This window comes from Chelonia mydas, chromosome 1 (genome assembly GCF_015237465.2).
Source record: "Chelonia mydas isolate rCheMyd1 chromosome 1, rCheMyd1.pri.v2, whole genome shotgun sequence".
Lineage (NCBI taxonomy): Eukaryota > Metazoa > Chordata > Testudines > Cheloniidae > Chelonia > Chelonia mydas.
The window spans coordinates 304,268,080-304,292,057 of NC_057849.1; the positions used below are offsets into that span (position 1 = coordinate 304,268,080).

At 44.3% G+C, this 23,978-nt stretch overlaps 1 protein-coding gene across 3 annotated transcripts in view; it reads left to right on the forward strand.

Annotated features, from left to right (window-relative positions):
* KCND2 (potassium voltage-gated channel subfamily D member 2) overlaps positions 1 to 23,978 on the forward strand; it is a 439,877-nt gene that overhangs the window by 395,443 nt on the left and 20,456 nt on the right. For all 3 annotated transcript variants that reach the window (XM_037888937.2, XM_037888936.2, XM_043550074.1), the window contains exon 3: positions 6,119 to 6,281. In XM_037888937.2, coding sequence (XP_037744865.1) covers positions 6,119 to 6,281 — 163 coding nt within the window. The remainder of the gene's footprint in view (positions 1 to 6,118; positions 6,282 to 23,978) is intronic.

Here is a 23,978-nt window from a genome sequence, read left to right on the forward strand (position 1 = left end):
AAGGAGTACTTGTGGCACCTTAGAGACTAACAAATTTATTTGAGCATAAGCTTTCGTGAGCTACAGCTCACTTCATCGGATGCATCCAATGAAGTGAGCTGTAGCTCACGCAAGCTTATGCTCAAATAAATTTGTTAGTCTCTAAGGTGCCACAAGTATTCCTTTTCTTTTTGATGTAGCCGCAGCTGTGTATAGAATGGACTTCCTTCTTGAACAGCCCCTTGCAAGTGTTCTTCCTTTGGTAAAGGTCAGTATGGGAGGATTGAGGCTTCTTAAATCCCTCAGAATTGCATCTTCCAACTTCATCTGTGGTCAGCTTCATGTTCTACTTCCTTTGACCTCAGCTCTATAAACCTTTTGTAAAAGCATACCTTCTTCTGCACAGTGTACATAACCCCACTATTGCAGTCATCCTGTTCTCAACTGGTACACGACTGCAACTTGCCAGGAACTTCTACATATCTCCTCATTTGTGACAAAATCAAACCAATGGATGTTAAGAATACGCCATAACTTTCAAAACTGAAAACTGTTTAGTTTCCTTTCCTCGGCTGTTTTATAATGGTCATGTTTCTGCTCCATGTAACAGAGTTGATGTTACTACCGCATTGAATACTTGTATCTTAGTTATCACACAACATCACGCCACCCAAACAAAGTCCTTTGAAGATATTGAAATGCCATTCATGCAAGACTGATCCGATGTGTGACTTCTTCAGATATAGAACCTTCTGCTGTCAACTGACTACCAGACAGATAAAACTATCCACCCATTCAGTATAATTGCCATATACATGCAGCATCAGCAGGTCATTTCCATTTTATAGGAGGCATGAATAGCTTTGGTTAATCACCACTGATATTAAATCCCATAGATTAAATCCCATAGATCCCATAGCAGCTCTTCCAGCATTAGCTATAGTTGGTCAGTAGTCAGTCCAAGTAAGGCAATATCATTCACATACTCGAGATCCTCTAACGATGAATCTTTAAATTTCCCACCTCCTGCTTTGGCCTCAGTCAGCTTTGTCATCAAATAGTCTATTAGAACATTAAATAAGGTGACAGAACTCATCCATGGCATACTCCTGACGCTACTGAAAATCAGACTGCAATTAACAATCATTTACCTTCACACAGCTAAATGTAGCATGGTACAATTCTTCCACTAAGTACATTAAGTCCTCAGGCACACCATATGGGCATAAAAGTATCCACTGAGTCAAAATCAGCTATAAGCTATAAATGCGATGAAACTTTCTTCTCTTGCTCTAGTCATTTTTCAGTAACATTCCACAGAACATATATACCATGGATTCTAAATTGAGCTGTACAGAAACCACACTGGATGTGCAATTTAGGAACTTCATAGTCTCAAATACACATTTCTGGTTATGTCTTTCGGAGGCTTTCTGAATACACTGTGCCATACCATTCCACCATTGATTATGATCATTCTGACAGGCCCTCGTGACTGCTCACTCAAGACATTGCTTTTCCTCTATTGCCCATTTCCTCTTCCATTCACTGACTTGATTCTGACCTTCCAGTTCATCCATTCTGCACCATGCCTCTTTTTTTCTCACCCATACTTTGATGGTATCATTTGTAATCCAGTATTGCTTTTTCATTCTCTTTAGTCCCAGTTGTTCTCCAGCAATCTCTGTGATAGAATCCCAGAAGAAAGCCCATGCTTCCTGGGCGTTAGACAGCTGGTAATACAATATAGAATATTTGTTGGAAATTGCTACCTGTGTAATTATTAGCAATTCCTTCATCATGAAGCTTATCAACATTTACACATTTCAACGCAGTAGATGCCAGTCTTTGGAACTTTATTAAATGGAACATCATTGTTGCTGTTAGGAGTTGATTATCAGATTCAAGAGCAAGATCAGCACTCCTAAATACACATACATCTTGTTCCAAACTAGAATGTGATCCAAGGCTGTATTGTTACCAATGGATATTGAAATGTATACTTATAGCAGTTCTTGAGCTGAAACCAGGTAGAATTAAAAATAGTTCATGTGTGGAAGCAAATTCTAATAGATGAAAATAATTATCTGATCTCTCCTCCGGTAAACTGTGTGGTCCCAGTACAAATTCAAATCCAGTTATCATGGCCAATTCTCATGCTCATATCTTCTAAGATGGCAATATGAAGTCAGGATCACATACTACATACAACGTCCTCTAACCTGGTATAAAAACCATCCTTTTCAGCATCAGGCCTTGTGTCATGTTGAGCATATCCACTAATAACTACCATACATCCTCCATTCAAACTCAAAATGGTGGCTATCAGGCATGGAGAATAGGCCTGCCAAGTCAGTTGTGCAGATTGTGCCACAGGGACAAAATCAAAGCAACACCAGTGTGTCCTTCAGATGTGTCATTGGGCATGCAACAATTGAAAGGTCTGACTGCTACAAGTCAGAGTTGTGCTGTCAGTGTTTAAATTCCACCATGTCTCCTGCATGCTACATACAACAGTCACCCTTTCCACTTCTTCAGCCAAGAGAGTCCTTTTTCCAACAGCTGTTAATGATCAGACATTCCGTGGTCCATCCTCAGATACTGATGTTGCTTCAGAAGGCAACATATCATCTTTGTCAGGTGCTTCCCTCCCATTTCTGTTTATGGAAGAATCATCATCATACAGTGTGACTCCTCTGCATGCAGTAGAAGATTTAGATGCATCCTGAAGCTTGGTTCCATTGTGAGTAGTAGACAAAACTGCCGAAGCAGATAAAGCAGATGAAATTGCTAACGTTGTACGTTGTACGTGTTTTTCTTCTGCATGTCAAAGCTAGGGACGTTTTAGAGGGATGGCTTGCCAAGCCATTGCCCAACCCTTCCACTTTATCTGGGCTTGGGACCAGCACTAGGAACAAAGACATTGTGGTGTGGTTATTACAAGTATAACTGAATGTAAAATTTGGTCCTCCAGCTGGAACTTAGCTAACTATTTTGTTGATGCATATACCAGAATAGAAACCAGGTCCCATAGGAGAGGAGACCTAAACAGAATAAATGTAGGAAAACCTTTAGTTTTGTCACAAAACTGAGCAGCTATGATTCTGACTACCCACAGGGTTGATTAAGAAGCTGTCGTTTCTCCATACTACTTTTCTGAATATAAGTGCACTTTAACATCTTCAGCACAGTGTTTATCAGCAGGAGAAAACTTAAATTAGACAAGTTACTGCCTGTCAAGGTTCCTTCCCCACTCTGAACTCTAGGGCACAGATGTGGGGACCTGCATGAAGAGACCCCCTAAGCTTATTGCTACCAACTTAGGTTAAAACTTCCCCAAGGCACAAAGTCTTTGCCCTTGGATTAGGTAAAACACTGCCACCACCAAGTGTTTTAGACAAAGAACAGGGAAAGGAGCACTTGGAGTCCTATTCCCCCAAAATATTCCCCCAAGCCCTACAACCCCTTTCCTGGGGAAGGCTCGATAATAATATCCTCACCAATTGGTACAGGTGAACACAGACCCAAACCCTTGGATCTTAAGAACAATGAAAAATCAATCAGGTTCTTAAAGGAAGAATTTTATTTAAAGAAAAGGTATAAGAATCACCTCTGTAAAATCAGGATGGTAAATACTTTACAGGGTAATCAGATTCAAAACATAGAGAATCCCTCTAGACAAAACCTTAAGTTACAAAAAGACACAAAACCAGGAATACACATTCCCCCCAGCACGGCGAATTTACAAGCCAAAACAAAGAAAAACTTAATGCATTTTCTAGCTAGGTTACTTACTAACTTTACAGGAGTTGAAGGGCTTGCATCCTTGATCTGTTCCCGGCAAAGGTATCACCCAGACAGACAGACAAAAGCCTTTCCCCCCCCCCACACACACTCCAGATTTGAAAGTATCTTGTCCCCTCATTGGTCATTTTGGGTCAGGTGCCAGCGAGGTTAGCTGAGCTTCTTAACCCTTTACAGGTGAAGGGATTTTGCCTCTGGCCAGGAGGGATTTTATAGCACTGTATACCGAAAGGTGGTTACCCTTCCCTTTATATTTATGACACTGCCATGCGCAAATTAGAGCTATCAGTAAGGTGGAGGCTATTATTAACACTAACTAAGGGCCAAATAAGATTATAGTTGGAAAATGTTTCATTGTTTTTCCTTATTCAAGTAGAAATAGGAAAGGTAGTCAGAACTGGGATACTTTATAGCTGAAGTTAAATCCAGCTCTTTACTGTCATTTAATACAACAGACACAGAGAAACATTTTCACTATACAAACAATCCTAAACATTTTATTTCCAAATTTTATATAACTCTTTTGAAATACAATAGAAAAATATCATCCTGTGTCACAGCCTGGGAATATATACATGGCTACTGAAATATTGGAGGCTGACTGGCCTAGAGTCCTTGCTACCATTAACATCAAACTGCAGTAGACTTTCACAAACATACAATTATATGACGAACAGAGTTTTTTATTCTGCAACAAATGCAAACAAAAATGGAACCAGAACTGCCTTCTAACTGTCCAACTTCTAACTGTCAACTGTCATTTTGGACAGTTAGTGACAATGGGAGCTTCTAGGCGCTTTGCACTTTTGAAAATCAAGCTGTTTATTTAGGGGCCTAATGTGGATTTAGAAACCTAACTTTAAGCACCATCTTGAAATTTTAGACCATGCGTAAGTATAAATGATTCTTTCTAAATATATAAATATGTAGTCTACCTGATATGTTTGGGTTGTGTTGTATTGGGGGGAAATATAAAGATTATACCCCCAAAAGGTGTAAGGTAGGTGGTAGAGACACCTGTATTGTGAGATACAGTTGCTAACGTAATGGAAAGTGTGGGTCTCTCGCTGGTCTCTTTCCTGTCCTAAAATATCCTGCTCCTCACACCATCCGCATGTAGTCTTTAAAAGATAGAACCCATCCTATACTACTCTTTCTGCCCATTTCTGCAGGGTCAGTATTGGTGTCACTAGTTTTTAGCAAATGTGATTAACAAAACTAAAACTACAGTAGGTGTTTTAGTATCTATCAGTGTGACATACTGTTTTATATGTTGTTCTGGCCAGGTCTTGTAAAGCCACTAAACAGTTCTTTTTAGATAAAATAAGTATGGTCGTTGCCATCATTACATAGGTTGTTCCAGGCTATAGTATCACCTGCTTCCTTGATTCCCTCCATTAGCACTTCATTTCTACCCTATAAAGTCAAGCCCTCCTCCTCACCTTAAAGGCTACTGAATCTTACCCTGACACATACCTATGCTCTCATTTCTACTGTTATCCCTTCCTGCTCCCTATGCCCTGCCCCCACCTCTGTGTTACTCATCCCTTCATCTCCTTCTCTCATTCTTGGGTTCGGACCTGCCACATGCCTAGAAGAGTCTCCCTGTTTTCACCCACTTCTCTCTTATCCTTCAAATCCCTGCGTAAAACATGCTTTATTCTCATCAAAGCAACTCCCAAACATTGCATCTCCTGCAGTGTTATCCTACATCTTGCTTTTGTGTTCGGTCTTGTCCTATATAGACTGTAAGATCTTTGGGATTGGGAGTGTGTCTTACCTATGTTGTGTAACATGCTATGCAAATTTACAGTCCTATGTAAATGTTTAATAGTAATTAATAACCCAACCAATTAAAAAGCAAATGTAACTTAAAGATATTTAGCTTATTCTTGAACTCAGTAGCATTTAGTTACACATTTTGCCCATACAACAAACTACTGAGTGTAGAGAACAGAGTCCTCTTTATAAGCTGTCAGTTGAAATTCCTCTAGATAATTCTTAATGTCGCTGTATTCCTCCTTTACTAGAAAATCAGTATCTAGCATCAAAAAGAGGTGTCTGCAAGTCCCAGCAAGTCTGTGGATTGACAGGAGGTTTGAAGGAATGAAAAAAATATTTAGATCCAGATCTAGGAACTGTGTCGACTTAAGCACTAAATTAAAATGAAAATGATACACATACATACAGCACATAGACATACAGACAAATGTATATGTGTATGAAATGTTCTTTGCAAATTATAGTAAAAAATAGTTTCTAGCTAGTTTGACTTTAAATATGATACTTAAGAGTAGTTAATGTTTTTAAATAGATTTTGTTTTCTTTAACCCAGGTATGGTGACATGGTGCCGAAGACAATAGCTGGGAAGATATTTGGTTCAATATGTTCCCTGAGTGGGGTCTTAGTCATTGCTCTGCCAGTTCCTGTAATTGTCTCCAACTTCAGTCGTATCTACCACCAGAATCAACGAGCAGACAAGCGCAGGGCACAAAAGGTGCGCTCTCACTTCCATCCCACACTCTTGATTTGGTGCAAAGTAGATAACAGATGGCTTTTTTATATGCTGTATGTCATCCAAGGGAGCATAATTTATTAATAGGAGGGCTGCTATACATGCATGATAGCAGGGGCACTAAGGCAAATTTACTAATTTAAAAGTACATTTCAAGTTTGTTTTTTTTATGCTGAAATTGCTCCTTTCTTCTTCTTGGTAATATCCACAGATCCTCGACAATGGGTACTTTAGCCTGCTTGCAGATTGGAGGCAGAACCAGCCCTGTCAGCCACTGGAAGTAGGGAAGTGACTTGCCTCCTGATGTTCCCTCCAGGTTTCTCTGCCTCCACACTGGCCAGCGGCTCAGCCAGACCTACCTGCAGATTTCTCAGGAAAATTCTAAATTTATTTCAAATTTCTAGACTAACAATTTGGTTCTGTCTGATTCCCAGCCATGTCCCAAGGCTGCATTTACTTTTGGGGACATTGTTCTGTCAGTTCTCCTTCCCTGGGGCATTTACTGCAGCTAGTGCTCCTGGAGGCTTCAAGGACAGAGATAAGCCAAGAAAAGGCAGAGACAAAAGAAAGGGTCTGTGTCTCATGCGCCCCCACATTATAGAGTGTCTCGTTAAAGAATTCAGCCTGCACTGTGGGAAGAGTGTGGTTTCCCTCATAGTCCTGTCTGGGCCAGATCACCTCGCCCTACCCTTCCCTGGGTAGAATAGGAGCCAGGCAGGACTGGAGAGGCTGGCTGTGCTGAATAAGATGCAGCCCAGGCCCAGCGGGGTTACCTTAGCCCTGTCCCCCAGCAGGAAAGGTGTCTGGCAGGATTGGACAAGAACTGGCTCCAGAACAAGCAGACATCCCCCAGGAGGGAGTGAAGCCAGAAGGGCAGAGCACCAGACAGAAGATTGTGTCTGAGTCCACATAGCCCGCACCACCAGCCAATGCTTAATTTGTAATAAAAGATGTGCTGGGGCTCACGCAATTAGGTGATAAGACTCAAGCAATTTTTTTTTGCTTTCATAACTGATGTGGCAAGCCCAGAGGTGCTGGAGATATAAACTGCCAAGCCTAGAGGTGCCAGGGCTAAGCACCGGCAAACCCTGGCACAATTTAAGCACTGCCACCAGCCACACCTCTGACTGCGGGGCCTAACCACCTCCTCCCCATCTGTTTCCCAATGGGTCGCAGATGGAGGGACACAACATGACTGAGACCTCCAGGGGAAACAGGCCTATCTAGCTCATGTGAATTCCATTCAACAGAGGAATGGAGCTTCTGGGGAGCCCATTCTTGAGCTCCAGGCCAGTACCTTCCTTGAGAGATCCAGAAAGACCCCATGTATGACAAATAAGCCCAGCCTCTTGGAGGACAGAGGTATCACTAGTCTCTCGAATATTTTCAGAGAAATCTCTGTGTCCAATTTTACTTGAACAAGTGGCCTCTCACTGTATAGGCCCTTTACAGGCATCCAAACCCAGGCAGGCATTGTCTCCGCTCCCTTCCTTAATCATGGAAACTCTGAGATCCGTTTCACACAGGTACATGGGGCTTTGGTCTTTGGGATCAGATGCTGAAACAAATTGATTCCCAGCTGGTGGTACAATGGAAAACTTTATGGAAAGACGAGGAGATTCAATGTCATCAGAACAGTCGCCTTATAGTTCTGGCTCCTACCATACTCTATAGAAAAGACCACAGAAACCATCAGACATCAGACTACCACAACTAAATAAATTAACAATTTGGGACTGTCATCGGACACCCTAAGTGCCTCTCCAGGCTTTCACAAGCAATGTTAACACTTGGGTTGGGGAGGCAGATTCACATCTGTTTCACACAGGTACATGGGGTATTGGTATTTGGGATTAGATGCTGAGACAAATCAGTTCCCAGCTATCTTAGTGGTTTGTAATGAGCATTACAGACCCCATACAGAGTTTAGGCTGAAGGGTAGAGGAGATCCTTCCCTGCTTACCTGTAATCAGGCTGACAACACCCCAACACCGCTCCCAGAACTGCCAGTCCTGGAGACATGCACCCACAGCTGTGACCAATAAAGAAAATGAAGCCAGCTACAAAGGAGGGAGAAGAGAGAGGGAAGGAAGTAGAAAGGGATAGCAGAAAAGTAACAATCCCGCACCAGGCTACCTCTAAGAAACTGACAGGGAAACAAAAGAAGATGTCAAGCCCTGGAATTTAAAGGCTGATAAACTCAATTTAGTGAATTCCTAATTTCAATAAGTTCCTAAAAGAGACTTGTCTTCAAAACATTCCCATTTTAACCCTCCTTAGACAATTCGTATATTTTGCAGAGGGATGGCAGCATTTTTCTTTTCCCAACTTCAATCATTACTGTTAGTCCTACATGTGCTTCCAGGGTCTCTCGCCAGGATCAGGGCAGCAATAATATTGGCTTTAGGGAAGAAGGAAATTGCTTCTCTTTTGACACACAATTTTTCTGATCAGGTTCTGTGCAGAGAGAAAGATTATGGAAAAGCACTGGTTCCTGGAATATCTTGGATGCAGGACAAACAAACTCACATGGGATTGTCAGGGATGTCAGTCTCAGAAGAATGTTAGCAGAAATATCTCACTCACCATAAGACATTTTGGTAGGCTGCTGATTAACACCTTTGCATCTTGAAACAGTAAAGTACTCTATGGCCTCTTTGTGTGTGAGGACACAGGATGGGCGTTGGTGAATGGTATCTTGCAAAGCTGGGCAAGGTCACTGATATGTGTCTTACCAGCTATTACACCGTTCCCCAGGACAATACAAAAGATAGGAATGGGAGAGTGACAGTGACAATGTTTATGCCTTTCTTGATGTAGAGACTATGGCTCTCTGGCCTGATCAACCTAGTGTTGCATCTTTGGATGTCTCTGTCTCACAGAAGAGGTTTGCAATTGCAAGACCAGTCCTGCATCTGGGATCAGACAGGTTTAAAATGAATACTTGGATAAAGTGATTATTGCTGTCATAAACCTCAGAAGAGAAGTCAACAAATAGAACATACTCTACTGGCTGATACAAAGACAATAGTTTAACTACCCTGTTAAATAAGTGAAACATAGCCTTGAGTTCTTCCGAGAGGATTTTACTGTGGGTGTATAAATGTCCAAATTAAAATGTAAAGTCTCTGTAATATGTTGTCAGCATGTTCAAGAAAAGGAAGTTTTGTACAATTATCAACCCTAAACACTTTTTTTTAGAGCATCAGTCTTACTCCAATGCTGCAAGGTGATAGAGCATAAGAAAATAAAAATGGCCTTACTAGACCAATGGTCCATCAAGTCCAGCGTCCTGTCTTTCAAAGTGGCCAGTGCCAGATGCTTCAGAGAGAATGAACAGAAAAGGGCAATTATAGTTGATTCATTCCCCATTATCCATTCCCAGCTTCTGGCATTCTGAGCTTTAGGGTTAGTTTCTGACCATCTTGGTTAATAGCCATTGATGGACCTATCCTCCATGAACTTATCTAACTCTTTGTTGAACCCAGTTATAGTTTTCACTTTCACAACATCTCCTGGCAATGAGTTCCACAGGTTGACTATGTGTTGTGTGAAGAAGTATTTCAGTATGTTTGTTTTAAACCAGTTGCCTGATAATTTCATTAGGTGACTCCTGGTTCTTGTGTTATGTGAATGGGTATATAACACTTCCCCATTCGCTTTCTCCACAGCATTCATGATTTTATAGATCTCTATCATATCTCCTGTTAGTCATCTCTTTTCTACACTGAACAATCCCAGTCTTTTTAATCTCTCCTCGTATAAAAACTATTCCATATTCCTAATCATTTTGTTGCCCTTCTCTGTATCTTTTCCATTTCTAAAATATCTTTTCTGAGGTGGAGCGACCACAACTGCATGCAGTATTCAAGGTGTGGGTGTGCCATGGATTTATATAGTGACACTGTGATATTTTTTCTCTTATTATCTATCCCTTTCCTAATCGTTCCTAACATTCTCTTAATTTTTTTGATTGCCACTGCACATTGAGCAGCTGTTTTCAGAGATTTATCCACAATGACTCCAAGATCGCTTTCTTGAGTGATAACAGCTAATTTAGACCCCAACATTTTGTATGTATAGTTGGGATTATGTTTTCCAGTGTGCATTACTTTGCATTTACCAGCACTGAATTTCATCTGCCATTTTTTCTCCTGGTCACCCAGTTTTGTGAGATCCCTTTTTAATTCTTCACAGTCAGCTTTAGATTTAACTATCTTGAGTAATTTAGTATCATCTGCAAACTTTTCCAAATTATTTATGAATATTTTGAACAGCACAGGTCCCAGTACAGAGCCTTGGGGGAACCCCACTATTTACAACTTTACATTGTGAAAACTGACTGTTTATTCCTACTCTTTGTTTCCTATCTTTTAACTGATCCATGAGAGGAATTTGCTTAAGACTCTTTGGTGAGGGAGCTTGTCAAAGGCTTTGTGGAAGTCACAGTACACTATATCAACTGGATCACCTCTGTCCACATGCTTGTTGACCCCCTCAAAGAATTCTAATAGATTGGTGAGGTATGATTTCCCTCTAAAAAATCCATGTTGACTCTTCCCCAACACATCAGCTTCATCTATGTGTCTGATAATTATGTTCTTTACTATAGTTTCAACCTATTTGCCTGGTTCTGAAGTGAGATTTGCCAGCCTGTAATTGCCAGGATTGCCTCTCGAGCCTTTTTTTAAAAATCAGCATTACATTAGCTATCCTCCAGTCATCTGGTACAGAGGCTGATTTAAGTGATAGGTTATATACCACAGTTAGTAGTTCTGCAATTTGATATTTGAGTTCCTTCAGAACTCTTGGGTGAATACCATCTTATTCTGGTGACTTATTACTGTTTAATTTATCAGTTTGTTCCAAAACCTCCTCTACTCAAATCCTACTGACACCTCAACCTGGGACAATTCTTCCGTTTTGTCATTTAAAAAAAATGGCTCTGATTTGGGAATCTCCCTCATGTGCTCTGCAGTGAAGACAGAAGCAAAGAATTCATTTTGACACTCTGCAACAGCCTTGTCTTCCATGAGTGCTCCTTTAGCACCTTGATCATCCAGTGACCCAACTGATTATGTGGCAGGTTTCCTGTTTCTGATGTACTTAAAACATTTTTTGCTGTTAGTTTTTGTGTCTTTTGCTAGTTGCTCTTCAAATTCCTTTTTGCACTGCCTTATTATTCTTATACACTTGATTTGCCTAGGTTTATGCTTCTTTCCATTTTGCTCAGTAGGATTTGACTTCCAATTTTTTAGATGCCTTTTTGCCTCTAATAACCTCTTCTTGTCTGCTGTTTAGCCATGGTGGCATTTTTTTGGTCCTCTTACTGTTTTTTTATTTGGGGTCTACAAGCATGACCTTGGACCTTCATTCTTCTCCTTATAGCACTACCCAGACTGAGCCCCTCCAGGAGGTGTCGTTATACTTCCTATCCATTAGAGTAGGTCACTCAATGGCTATGTTCTCCAATCAGATGAGTTTATTTTAAATGGGAGCTTTCTCCAATAGGATACAGTATTGTACTTTTAATTCAGAAAGGTAGTCCTCTCATAACTGTCATAGCATTCATTCCCTAAGTAAATTCAAGAAATGTTCATCCTTTGCTTAAGCATTGAGGTCCAGTCCTTAGGAGCACTGACAGGCTCAGGGCAGAGTAGTCATCTCTCCTGCATTAAGATATATTAGACAGCTACATGGCCATCAATACATAAATTCACCAAAGTCTGCGTATTGGTCATCCAATCGTAGCCAACGGGAAAGGTAGAAGAGATATTAATATATTATCTATTTCATTTTTGACATCTACTTTAAAATAATGATCCTGCTTCCCACCCTGAATGCACACTGCTATTAAAATCCCATTGTAGCGAGTCTGTGGACCTTAGCATGAATAAGAACAGTAAAATGTATCTGAACCTATGTGAAAATTTCCTTTCTTCAAGTAATAAGGTCCACAGATATGACCCACCCTGGAGATCAGTGTATCATCCAGAATACAGAAATTGACATCTGAAAACTTGGGTTTCATAGGCAGAATTTACCATGTTCTGCCATAGAAAAAATTGTTGTGCTTTTTCTTCAGAGTATTTTTACTGCAATCTGTAATGTAAGAAAGTAGATTTGAATTATCCTGGCTGCGAAACTTACCTCAACTGGAGGGAACTTCAGAAGGCATTCCCCTGCTGCCAGTGACTGACAGGTATAGTTCTGCCCCAAAGCTGGAAGCAGGCTGAACTACCCATTGTACCTGATCTATAGACTCTATTACTTAAAGGACATTTTCAGTTAGGCACAGGTTTTCCTGTTCCATACTTTCGGGGTATCATGGGTTGAATGTTAACAGTCGTTTATAATAATACTATACGCGTCTCTTTTCTGTGGACCCAGTGTTTCTCCCTAAATGCCCGCCCCATTTTCCATCCCCTCTTTTGTTTCACCTTTTCTATAGCTATCCATGAGTCCCTATGCTATGTTTAATGTTCTCTCAGCCAAGGAAATCTGAGGCCTTGTCTACACTAAAGGGAAAAGTCTATCTAAGCTACACAATTTGAGTTACGTGAAGTAGCTTAGATCTACTTACCATGGGGTCCACACTACGCGACGTCGATGGAAGACGCTCTCCCCTTACTCTTCTCGATCAGCTGGAGTGCAGGAGTTGATGGGAGAGCATTCAGTGGTTGATTTAGCAGGTCTTCACTAGACTGCTAAATCAACCGCCGATGCATCAATCGCCACAGCGTCGATCCTCTGGTAAGTGTAGACAAGCCCTGAAAGTAGCTCCTTCAGTGCCTATCAACACTGGTCCCTAGATATATAGAGGAGTCCTTAATTGCCAATCTCAATGAGCACTTTCCCCCCAGAAGAGCTTTTCATGATTCCTTAATAACGTCCAAAGAATTAACTGGTACCATATATTAAGTGTATGGTCTTTCATGTGATCATGATCTGATCAGGCTTTTACACTTTTATATAGCAACTTTTATCCTGAAGGTTGGCTGATCTCTTATTTTACTTACTGATTGTGTACATAATGTATCTATCTGTCAAGTTATGAATAACTTTAGATATTACTGAAGTACAACTAGCTCTATAAAGTGCAACAACTGCTTAATAGCACCTGGCAGCTCAGGGAGAGCATTTCCATTAGGGCATAATGCCGGCTAATATAGTTTAAAACTTAAGTGAAATGTTAACTTCAGTGAGGTTAGAGAGATATAACTGATGTTATAATTCAGCCCAGATTTTTGAATGTAGTACTAAAGTATGTTAAGCTTGTGCTCAGTGAGCAATTATTTATAGAACCACCATTTTTTAAATGCAGGATTTCGATTTGAATATATTATTGAAAAGAAAGGTAGTAGGACTGAAGAAATCTCTGGATCTTATTTAATTCCAGATCCACTGACTGTACAAATTAATAACACTTCCTTCTTCACTAAGTGTTGGTGTCATTTAAATTCTCTTCACCAATCTAAAGTAAATTATGTGCAATTATTGGAAAACAATAAAGCAAAGCAAGAAATATTGGGCTGAACTGTGTTAGATATAAGTGTAAATTACACTTATACCCACTGTAAGGCCCCTTTACACTACCAGAACGGTGTAAAGGGCCCTTAGTGGAACTGAGAATTCAGGTCATTTAGTCCATTGTTCTTGAATCCACAAAACATATTAAGGCAGTGATACTCACCCCTCAATGGTTCAGGAGCCAAATTAGCGATCAACATTACCCCAGAGAGCACAGTAGTGTGAATTCATTGTTTCATTTATTGTTTACAATTGATACTAATAACATAATAAAAATATCCTGATTCTAATAATTGAATCACAGTGTTTTAATATCATGTGCTGCAAACAGCCGCAGGAGACACATTAAAGAGCCACTTGCAGCTTGCAAGCCTCAACGTGAGTATCACTGCATTAAGGTATTGTTCTTATCTTTACATTAGAAGACTATGAAGGTACAGACTAAACACCAGCTAGAGAATTTGTACTGTTTCCATAGCGATAAGAAGAGAGGTAACTATCTTGGTGGCCAGCAGAATAGACACAACACTATTAATGTTGCATTTTGTGCTATTGAAAAAGCTCATTTAAATGGACCAAATGTATCTCTTGGTAAATCTGATAGAGCTAATTTCCAGTAAAGCATAAGAAGCTTCCATTTTGCAGAGTTCCTACCATGGAATAATAATATTACTATGTTTTTTGCTGGTGCTACATCTAAACATTTATGGAAATTGGGGGACTAATCTATAAATGTAAATTCAAAAGCCAGAAGAAAAGCAAAGAGCTCAAAAGAGATGTATGGAACCTTTATCATTATGGAGAAAGAAGTTGGACACCCATAAGAATGTGAGCTGATGGTCCAGTTGTTGGAAAGTTTAAGACAGAAGACTATGGTGGAATTTTACCAAAGCAGCTAAAAGAGCCTTCCTAGTTCAGATATTTTTTACTGTCCCCAAAGATTGCAAAAATTCACAGAGCACTTCTGCTGCTGCAGCCATATTTACAAAACTTCAGTATTCTAGGGACTAAGGGAAGAAATGGAAAGTTTCACAGTAAAGAGGATGGTTTTCTGTGGAAGAGTTTAGTCCTCTCTTTTTTTCCAGGCACTGCTGCTCAAAAGGAGAGTTGGATGGGGTTTGTGTTGGCTACAAAAAGGAGTATCTGACAAAACGTTCTGGTGACAGGCACTAATGGAAAAATGTTGTCTTCTCTTCCTCTTGTGACATACAGAAACCATTCTCTCCCCACCTGGCACCTCTCGGGGTCTAAACGTATGTTATACTTCTATTAAGTTGCATCAGTGCACTCTGTCAAAAACAGCCAAATATAAACATCTCAAAACAGTTCCTTTTTGGCAGCATATTATATGATCACTGGTGCTGTGACACTTTTAAAAAGAAGCAGCAGGATTAATTACTAGAACAACCAGCAGTATTTATTGGACACGCATTTACTTGGAAATCCACCTGGAAATGAAGAGAGCATGGTATGAAACAAAGCTGCCCCCCGTTCCTTCGCCTAAAACCTAGCACCAGGGATCCTCTATTCCATAGAGTGTCGGCACTAATGCCCTCTCAGTGTCGGAGGAGCAGGGGAAAAATACAGAGGAGCCACCGTTCTCTCCTTTCTGTGAATTGCGTGGCACTGCAGACATATTTTCCTACCCTGCACACTCTATAGTAGATGGAAGTGTATGATCCCTTTTTGGGAACCACTCATTTCTGTGGCAGTCTCCTCTTACTCTTCTCAGTTCCTTCTTCATGCAGAAGACATGCTGTGAACTGCTGTGCTCAGATTCTTCTCACTCAAGCTCACACTTACCAACCCAACACCACTTAGAAGTCTTCTCAGATATTGGTTGGCAAACAAAATCTATTTTGTTTCACATTTCCCAGGAAGATTGAGTATGGCAGCTGGAAGGCCTTTGCCCTGACAAAGAGAGGGAACACAGATGAAGGATTAGTTTTTAACATTTTGAGCTGACTATCTTCCCTCAAAGGTCCAAACCAAAAGATCTGAATTTTTAAAAAGGGGGTTTACATGGAACCTGACTGAGTGATTTATAGAAGCAATTCCCTCAAAGAACATTGTAATAGACTTGAGGACTAGAAGCTATGACATTTATTATTGTTATTATTTTATTTGTATTATCTTAGCACATAGGAGCTCTAGTCATAAAGTTCCCCTCAACCCCCAATGACACCCAGCATTTGACAGCATTCAGAGCTACCGAAAGTGGACATTCCCCTACCATAGTCCATATGCCCATAAACACCTTTGAATGCATCTTGTTATTAAAAAAAACCCCTATCATAACAAATGTATGTAATTTTCCTGTCCTTGGATGTAGGATTTTTTGTTTTTGTTTAAATAACAAAGACACTTTCTCCTATTTTTACAAAGACACAAAAGTGTGGAAGAATTTAGGGCATCAAGTTTCAGAGTGGAACTTAGATTTTATTTTGTTTTTTATCTATACTAGCAACCAGCAATTTATAGAACTGGTCTTGAATAAGCATATCTTCCATTCTGATAGTTTTGCAGCCTTTACTTAGACAATGAAATTATTCAGCCTCCTCCATGAGAATTTATTGCATAATGTACAGTGCTTACAATCCTTTGGCTGGCCTAAGCCTTTATTAATTCAGTTGTGGGGAGGGTGTGAAGCCACCAGAAGCAGTGAACTAGTTATCTCTTAGGATCTGATCCGAAGCCCATTAAATGCAATGAATGGACTTCCATTCACTTCAGTGGGCTCGTGATCAGGCCCCCTGCAAGGAGCATTTTCGAGAAGTTAAAACATTAGAATGAAAGTCAGGATATCTGATTTCTGGCTCTGTCACAGATTTGCTGTGCAATCTTGGGCTCTCCAGTCTATCTTGCCACCATGCAAGCTGGACTTAGTGATAAATGATCACTTACACCAAAAATCACAAAATATTCAGGTTGCTTCCAGTCCCAAGAGACCAGTCACTCACCCCAGATCAATTTGTACCTCAGATCTTATACGAAAGACAATGCCTGTAGCCAATCCTGTAATTAACTAAATGTTTATTAATTAGGAAAAAGAAATAAGATTTATTTACAGGTTAAAGCAAGCAATCATATATGCAGTCTGTGATTCAAAAGATGACAGATATGTAATAATATGTCAGCATTGAATGTCTTTTTAGGGCTTAACCTAGGTTGACCCTGGGGATCTCTGCTTCCTGTTTCTCAGTGCCAGCCCTTGTAAGAATCCAAACAAAGATGATAAATCTTCATGTTAGCTATTTTTATTTCCCTCTTCCAGCATTCAAACCAATGAGATAAGACCTTCTGCACATACTGTCCTTGGGTAGAAGGGGCAATCAATAAAGCTTTTGTCCTACAATGGCCCACTTAATTTTTGATAGTCCTCACAGATGGGCAGGGAGAGCAAGTCTTCCCATCTGACTTCACAAGTTCAGAGCAGGATTTTTACACTTATGAAACAAACTTATATTTTACCTAGTAGCATGGAATACAGACATTACAAGTAAGATTAATGGATGCAGCAACTTACAAGCATTTCATATAGCCTAATACTTAATACATTCTTATAAGACTAATACCTCTTTTGAACAGAATTAACATACAGGTGAGCTGGTTTGGTTTTCAGCTATGAGTTTCAGTTCTTATAAAATGCCTATGTCCTTGGCCAGAGCTGGCACTTGGTTTACCAGCGTCAGACCTGTAATCATGTGTCACATGCTGCAAGCAGAATTGTCTCCATAGCTCCTTTCCACTCTATTTCTCGGATTCCTTGGATGGCTGCTGAGAAGACTCTATCTCCCTTTGGAAGTATGTGGCAGAAAAAGAAGAACAATTTCATTCCTCAAAACTGATCCAGATCATGATTGGAGAAGATATTTGGCTAAAGCAGTGACCTTGTTGTCCTTCCCCATACACACTATTCCAGGATCATATTATACTAGCAGGAGTAAACAAACGGCTTTATTCTGTAATGTCATAGGAGTTGGAGAAGAACTATTCCCCTATTTTCTGAGAACTTCAACCTAGTAATTATTGAGAATGGAAAAAGTCATATTACCTCAAAACAAACATTGAACTCTCTCTTCTACTGCAGTAGCTCAAAGCTCTTCACTTGAGCTTATATTCTACTGCTGAAATTCAGGTTTGCTAAATCATTGCTCTGCACTTGGCTTTAGGAACCAGAAGTCCGTGGATTGAGCATGAGGACAAAGTCAAGCACCCTTTGATATACAGGAAACCAGTCATAAAAATTCCTGCAGGAATTGTACTGAGGACTCCACGCTTTCCAGGAAGCCAACAAAGCGAAGAGTATTCTGGAACTTCTGGTTTCTGTATTATTGATCTTGAGAGTCTTTTCTTTAAACATAGGGTATCCCCTCTATTTTTGGCTTCCCACTGTTCAGTCTACACTATGTGACTCAATAGTTCAGACTGACAATTTTACCAGAAATGTCTTAGGGAAGCTCAGTCATCTTCCATCCATCATCCTCTACCTACAGACCAGCACCTCCTCTGGACAGCTACCAGATACTGGTCCTAGTGGGTTCCTGGGAAGTCGGCAAACATAAGCCTGCACATGGCTAAAGGACGCTCCCCCAGCCTATGGGGAGCATCCACTGAGCCCGGGACTCAAATAATTACTGGGGGGAGGGGTGGGGAGGAACAGAAAAAACAACAAGAACATGGTGTGATGGTCAAAGGGTCAAAAGTCGGGAACCGGAAAGGAACACCGAGCAGAGAACCTTGGACAGCACCCACTGCTCCTCAAAGGTGTCAAGGGAGCCAGCAGACACTGCTCAGAGGAACTCTGCCTAGATACGAGAGTGGATAGAGGAACGGAAATAGGACCCACAGTCACAGAGAATCCCTTCAGCCAACATCCTCTCCCTGTTGTTAGAGATGGCCACTTTGGCCATCGCTTGGAGAAGGTTGGCGAGGAGGTGCCATGACTTTGTGGGGCCACAGATAGGGTGTGCATATAAGAAAAGGTTGGGGGAGAAGTTCAGCATCAGTAGGTCTAGGAGGAGCCAGAAAAGGGGCTGCAACCTGGTGTACTCAAGGTAGACATGCACCAGTGTCTCCCTCACACCACAAAAGGGACAGGTATCGGGGATGGGTGAACCATGCCAGGTACATGCCCATGCTCATGGCTCCATGCAGGAGCCGCCAACCAATATCCCCAGCGGGCCATGGGACCAAGATGGAATATAGGCTGGCCCACTGAGGTTCCTCACCCTCAATAGGTGGCAGTAGATCCAGCCAGTTAGTATCAGGGCGAGACATGAGGGTGAGGATATGGAGAGTATGGAGCATGAGTGTGTACATATGTGCCCTTAAAAAGAAAAGGAGTACTTGTGGCACCTTAGAGACTAACAAATTAATAAATTTGTTAGTCTCTAAGCTGCCACAAGTACTCCTTTTCTTTTTGTGGATACAGACTAACATGGCTGCTACTCTGAAATATGTGCCCTTGGCGCAGTTTGAAAGTGAACCGGCTATTGGTCACACAGCCGGCTCTAGGTGTGTGGGTGGGATGGCTGGGGGGACTCATGGGTCAAGGGCCCTATGAACAGATCTGGAGGGCCTGGGGCGTGGGGTGGGCGAGGAGCACTGTCCCGCAGGACCTGCTCGAGGTAAGCCCGAGAAGCAGGCGATAAAGCTGCCCTCACCTTCTGAAATATACGCTGGGGAATTCAAAGGGTGTAGAGCCCCATGTGCTGAGCGAGCAACAGGGGATCCACCCAGACTCCCCGTTTGTAGTCCAGGAGGACTCCGATTCTGGTGACTCCTGCCAGGACCAGCCTCTGGTGCACCAAGGGGGACTCTGCCACCTGCACACCGAGTTGGGGATTGTGTAGCAGAGGCTCCACGTGAAGATCTATCCCCTCAGCAGCTGCCATGGACCTGGTTGCTGATACCAGCTTCCAGGTCCGGAGAAGGTCCTGGTAGATGACGAGCAGCTCAAAGAGGTCTCACAGAAGACCTCCCAAATGGAGATAAAGGAGCTGCCGGTCATATCGGAGCCCTCAGAAGCGGCGCAGGAAGGCACGAGCCAGCGTGCTCCACGCTGGGCTACCTGCACTATAAAGAAGTCTCTGCAGGGCCTGGAGGTGGAAGACACAGATTTGAGTGCGAGGGCAGTTCAGGCCCTGTCCTCCTTCCTCCAGGGGAAGACTCAAGACATCTGCAGAGACCCAGTGCAGTCCTGACCAAAAGAACTCCAGAATTACTTCTGGAGGTAGGCCAGAAAACCTGGGGCCGGGATCAGGGTGTTGAGCTGGTGCCAGAGCATGGACAGGACTAGCTGATTGAGCACCACTGCCCTCCCCCACAGGGAAAGGCACTGAAGTAGTCCTGTGCACCTCCACAGCTGCTCAAACACCTTGCCCTCCAAATCTTGCCAGTTCTTCAGAGGAGAAGGATGTGTGGTAATAAGGTAAACACCGAGATAGCGCAGTGGACCCGCGCTCCACCGAATGGCCTGAAGCGTGGGTGGGAGGGTGCTCGCCTGCCATCCATCCCCAACCACCAGGTCAGAGCTCTTGACACAGTTGACCCGGGTGGAGGAAGCCACCAAGTATATGGCCTGGCAAGCCTCCACCCATGCCAGGTCACCCAGGTCTTGGACCATGAGGAGCACGTCAGTGGCGTTTGCTGACGGGATCAGCCACAACTCTGGCTCACAGAGCACCAACCCTGTCAAACTCCTATGGAGGAGATGAAGGAAGGGCTCGATGGCCAGAGTGTACAGCTTGCCTGACAGTGGGCAGCCCTGATGCACCCTTCGCCTGAAGCTGACCAGTGCTGTCAGGGTTCAGTAGCGCTTGCCCAAACACTCTGCGGAGGCATACAGCACCTGGAGAAAACCCACAAACTGGGGTCTGAAGCCGAATGCCCACAAAGTTCCCAGGAGATATCCATGGTCCACCCTGTCGAACGCCTTCTCCTAGTCCAGAGACAGGAGGGGAACAACGAACCATCACTACACTCGAGCTCTAAGAGGACCCGGTCCCAATATATATTATCAAAGATGGTGCGGCCTGGGACAGTGTATGTCTGGTTAGGGTGGACCATGTCCGACAGCACAGACCCCAGCCACAGTGAGATGGCTTTCACTACGACTTTGTAGTCCGTGCTGAGGAGCAAGACGGGACGCCAGTTCTGAAGACTGTGGAGGTCCCCCTTCTTTGGAAGCAAGGCGAGCACAGCCCGCCTTCATGACAGAGGGAGGACCACCCTCCCCAAGAACTCGGCCCAGACAGCAACAAGGTCCGGACCAAGACACACAGTAGAACTCCACAGTCAGCCCGTCCATGCCCGGAGATTTATTAGTGGGCATGGGACGGAGGGCTTCTGAGAACTTGGCAAGAGTGAGAGGTAGCGCCAGCCGGTCCCGGTCGCCTGCGCTGACCGTCAGGAGTCCATCCCAGAGCACTCTGCAGGCTTTGCTGTTGGTCTGATCCGGGGAGAAAAGAGCAGAGTAGAAGGCCCTGGCCCTTCCACACATCTCCTCCAGATCTGTGAGGGGGGTACCATCCTCTGCCAAAAGACAGGTCACGTGCTTCTTAGCCCCCATCTTTTTCTCCAGGGCACAGAAAAAGCAGGAGCCACAATCCATCTCCCGAAGGAGACGGATATGGTATCGAACAAATGTGCCACAGCCCAATGGTCCTCAAAGGCTCAGAGCTCCTCCCACTTCTCCTGGCACGCTCCACAGAGGGATGAATCCCCGGGGCTGGCGGCCAGACACCTCTCCGGGTCCAAGACCTCCCACTCCAGCTGCTCTATCCCTACATCCCTCTGCCAGCTGGCACCCCAGGTGTAGTTGTGACAGAAGAGCCAGGCACCCACCTTCCCCACATCTCACCAGCGCTGTGGTGAGGGAAAGACACATCTCTGCCCTCCCCAGGACAGCCAAAACTCCTAGAAGGATGCCACAAAGCCTATATCCTCCAGCAGGCTATTGTTAAAGTGCCAATAGGCTAGCCCCAGCCTCTCCAGAGTCAGAGAGGCTGTCACAGCCACCCGATGGTGGTCAGAGAACAGGGCTGGCTGGATGCTGGAGGAGGGGGCCTGCAAGAGGTGACAGCGAGATAAATAAATGCGATCCAACTGGGAGTGGCACGACCAATCTGCTTCCCACCCAGACATAAGTAAAGGTAAACTCATCGGCCAGGTGGTGGTCGCAGCAGACTTCCACCAGGGAGTGATGGTCTATGTTCTCCTGGACGACGTTTGTGGTGGTGGGCACTGCTCGGTCCCCGAGTGGTCCTGCTCTTCAGGGTGGTGATGAAATCCCCGCCCAGGACCAGGCACTCATGAGGATCCAAGGAGCTGAGGAAGGCGGACGCGTGGTGAAAAAAAACTTACCCGCTCCAGGCCCGATGTCGCGGCGTAGACGTTGACAAGGTTCAACGTCAGCCCCTCCACCCAGGCCCAGAGGTGCAGTCGGCAACCCAGCACAACCTCGGCAACCCCCAGCACTTTGGGCCATAGATTGGGAGAGAACTGGGTGGCCACTCCAGCAGTACTAACTGTGAGGCAGCTAAAATACACCCTGTCCCGCCACTCCAGCTGCCAGTGAGCTTAAGTGGCTGGATCTGTATGGGTCTCCTGCAGGAAAACCACAGAGTACGCCCCGTCCCGAAGAAAGAAGAGCACCTGGCCCCTGTGAAGACCCATTCTACAGCCCCAGGTGTTCAGTGTGGCAAAGGTGATCGGCACCATAATGAGGGCTGAGGAGGAACGCTAACGGCCTCCGTTGGACCCTGCAGCACTCCGTGGCCAACCCTGAAAGCCATCAGGGAGTCACGAAAGCTGAGGGCGCACTGGCAGGTCATAGCGTCCTGCTTCCCAGTCCCTTTACTCTCCCCCAAAATGGCCCTTATGGCCCGGAGGACGCGACGGAAGTCCCCCCCAGCACTGGAGAGTGAGCTGCACCTTATCCTGGGAGCCACAAGTGTCCAGGAGAAAGATGCGCAGCTCGTCTCGCAGCGCATTGGGGCTGGGGTCCCAGAACTCTGGGCACCCTCTGGCCAGATCCCCACGACATCCTCATGGCCTACTGAGACGGGCAGCTAGGAGCAGACCCTCGGCATGGTGCCCGTTCTGCCGGTGCCACACAGTCCATCTCAGACCCCGGCACAGGAGTGGGGGATGGAGGGAAAACAGCAGCCCCTAAGGGGTCGGGTGAGGGGAACACAAAAACCGCCCCCTGAGGGCTATCAAACGGAAAGGGAAATGACACGACCCTGGGGGCAGCAATAACATGGGTGGAAGGGGGGAAGCAGGAACAGCATCAGGGACAGGAACAGGACCAGGATCAGAGATGGGGGCAGGATCAGAGATGGGGCAGAGCTGAGACTGGGAGCCCTGTCAGCCAAGCTACTGGGGTGTGGCACCTGTCGACTGGACACGGGGGTCAAGGGAACAGAAACGGGAAGAGGGGCCTCAGTGACGCCGGGTTCGGGCGCCATAACAGACTTAACACCCATATCCATGGCATTAGGGAGCGGGGTATCTGTAGTCAGGCTCCCGACTGGAAGGGAAGGCAGCTGCCCTGCATTGGTAGGGGGTGTACCCAGTGGCTTGAAGCCTGGCTGCTCAGCACCGGCCGTTACCTCAGTGGGCTTGGCAGCCATGAGCGGAGTGCCGTCCGCAACTGGGCAGGTGGACGAACCCAGGGGCACCACCAAAGTATGAGCAGTAGCAGTGGTCAGGGGGATGGGAGAGTGGAGAAGAGGGGGCAGTGTAAAGGAACCACTGCCCAGATCGAGGTCAGACCCAGGGCCTCGATCGCCTCAGAAATGGAGTGGAAGTCCCCACCCACTATCCCAGGGTCCTCCCTGCCAGCAACCGAGTCAGCACTTGCCTCAGTACCGCCGGGGAGTGCAGTATGACAAGGGGGCGGGGGGGCTCCATCTGAGGCCCCTACAAGGAGGGACTCCAGAAGGGGGCCGATACTGCCCCCTGTTGCTGCCACGACTTCCCCAGCTGCCTCTAATTGGTGGGCCCTATCGGGGGTGCGACAAAAGGCTCTGCAGCAGCGGCCCCCGTCCACATCAAGGGGGAGGTGCTGAGCCCATGCCTTCTGCTTGTCTCACTTCCCCTGGACAAGGACCCAGAGGGCTGGTGAGCAGGGGTAGGGCCGGG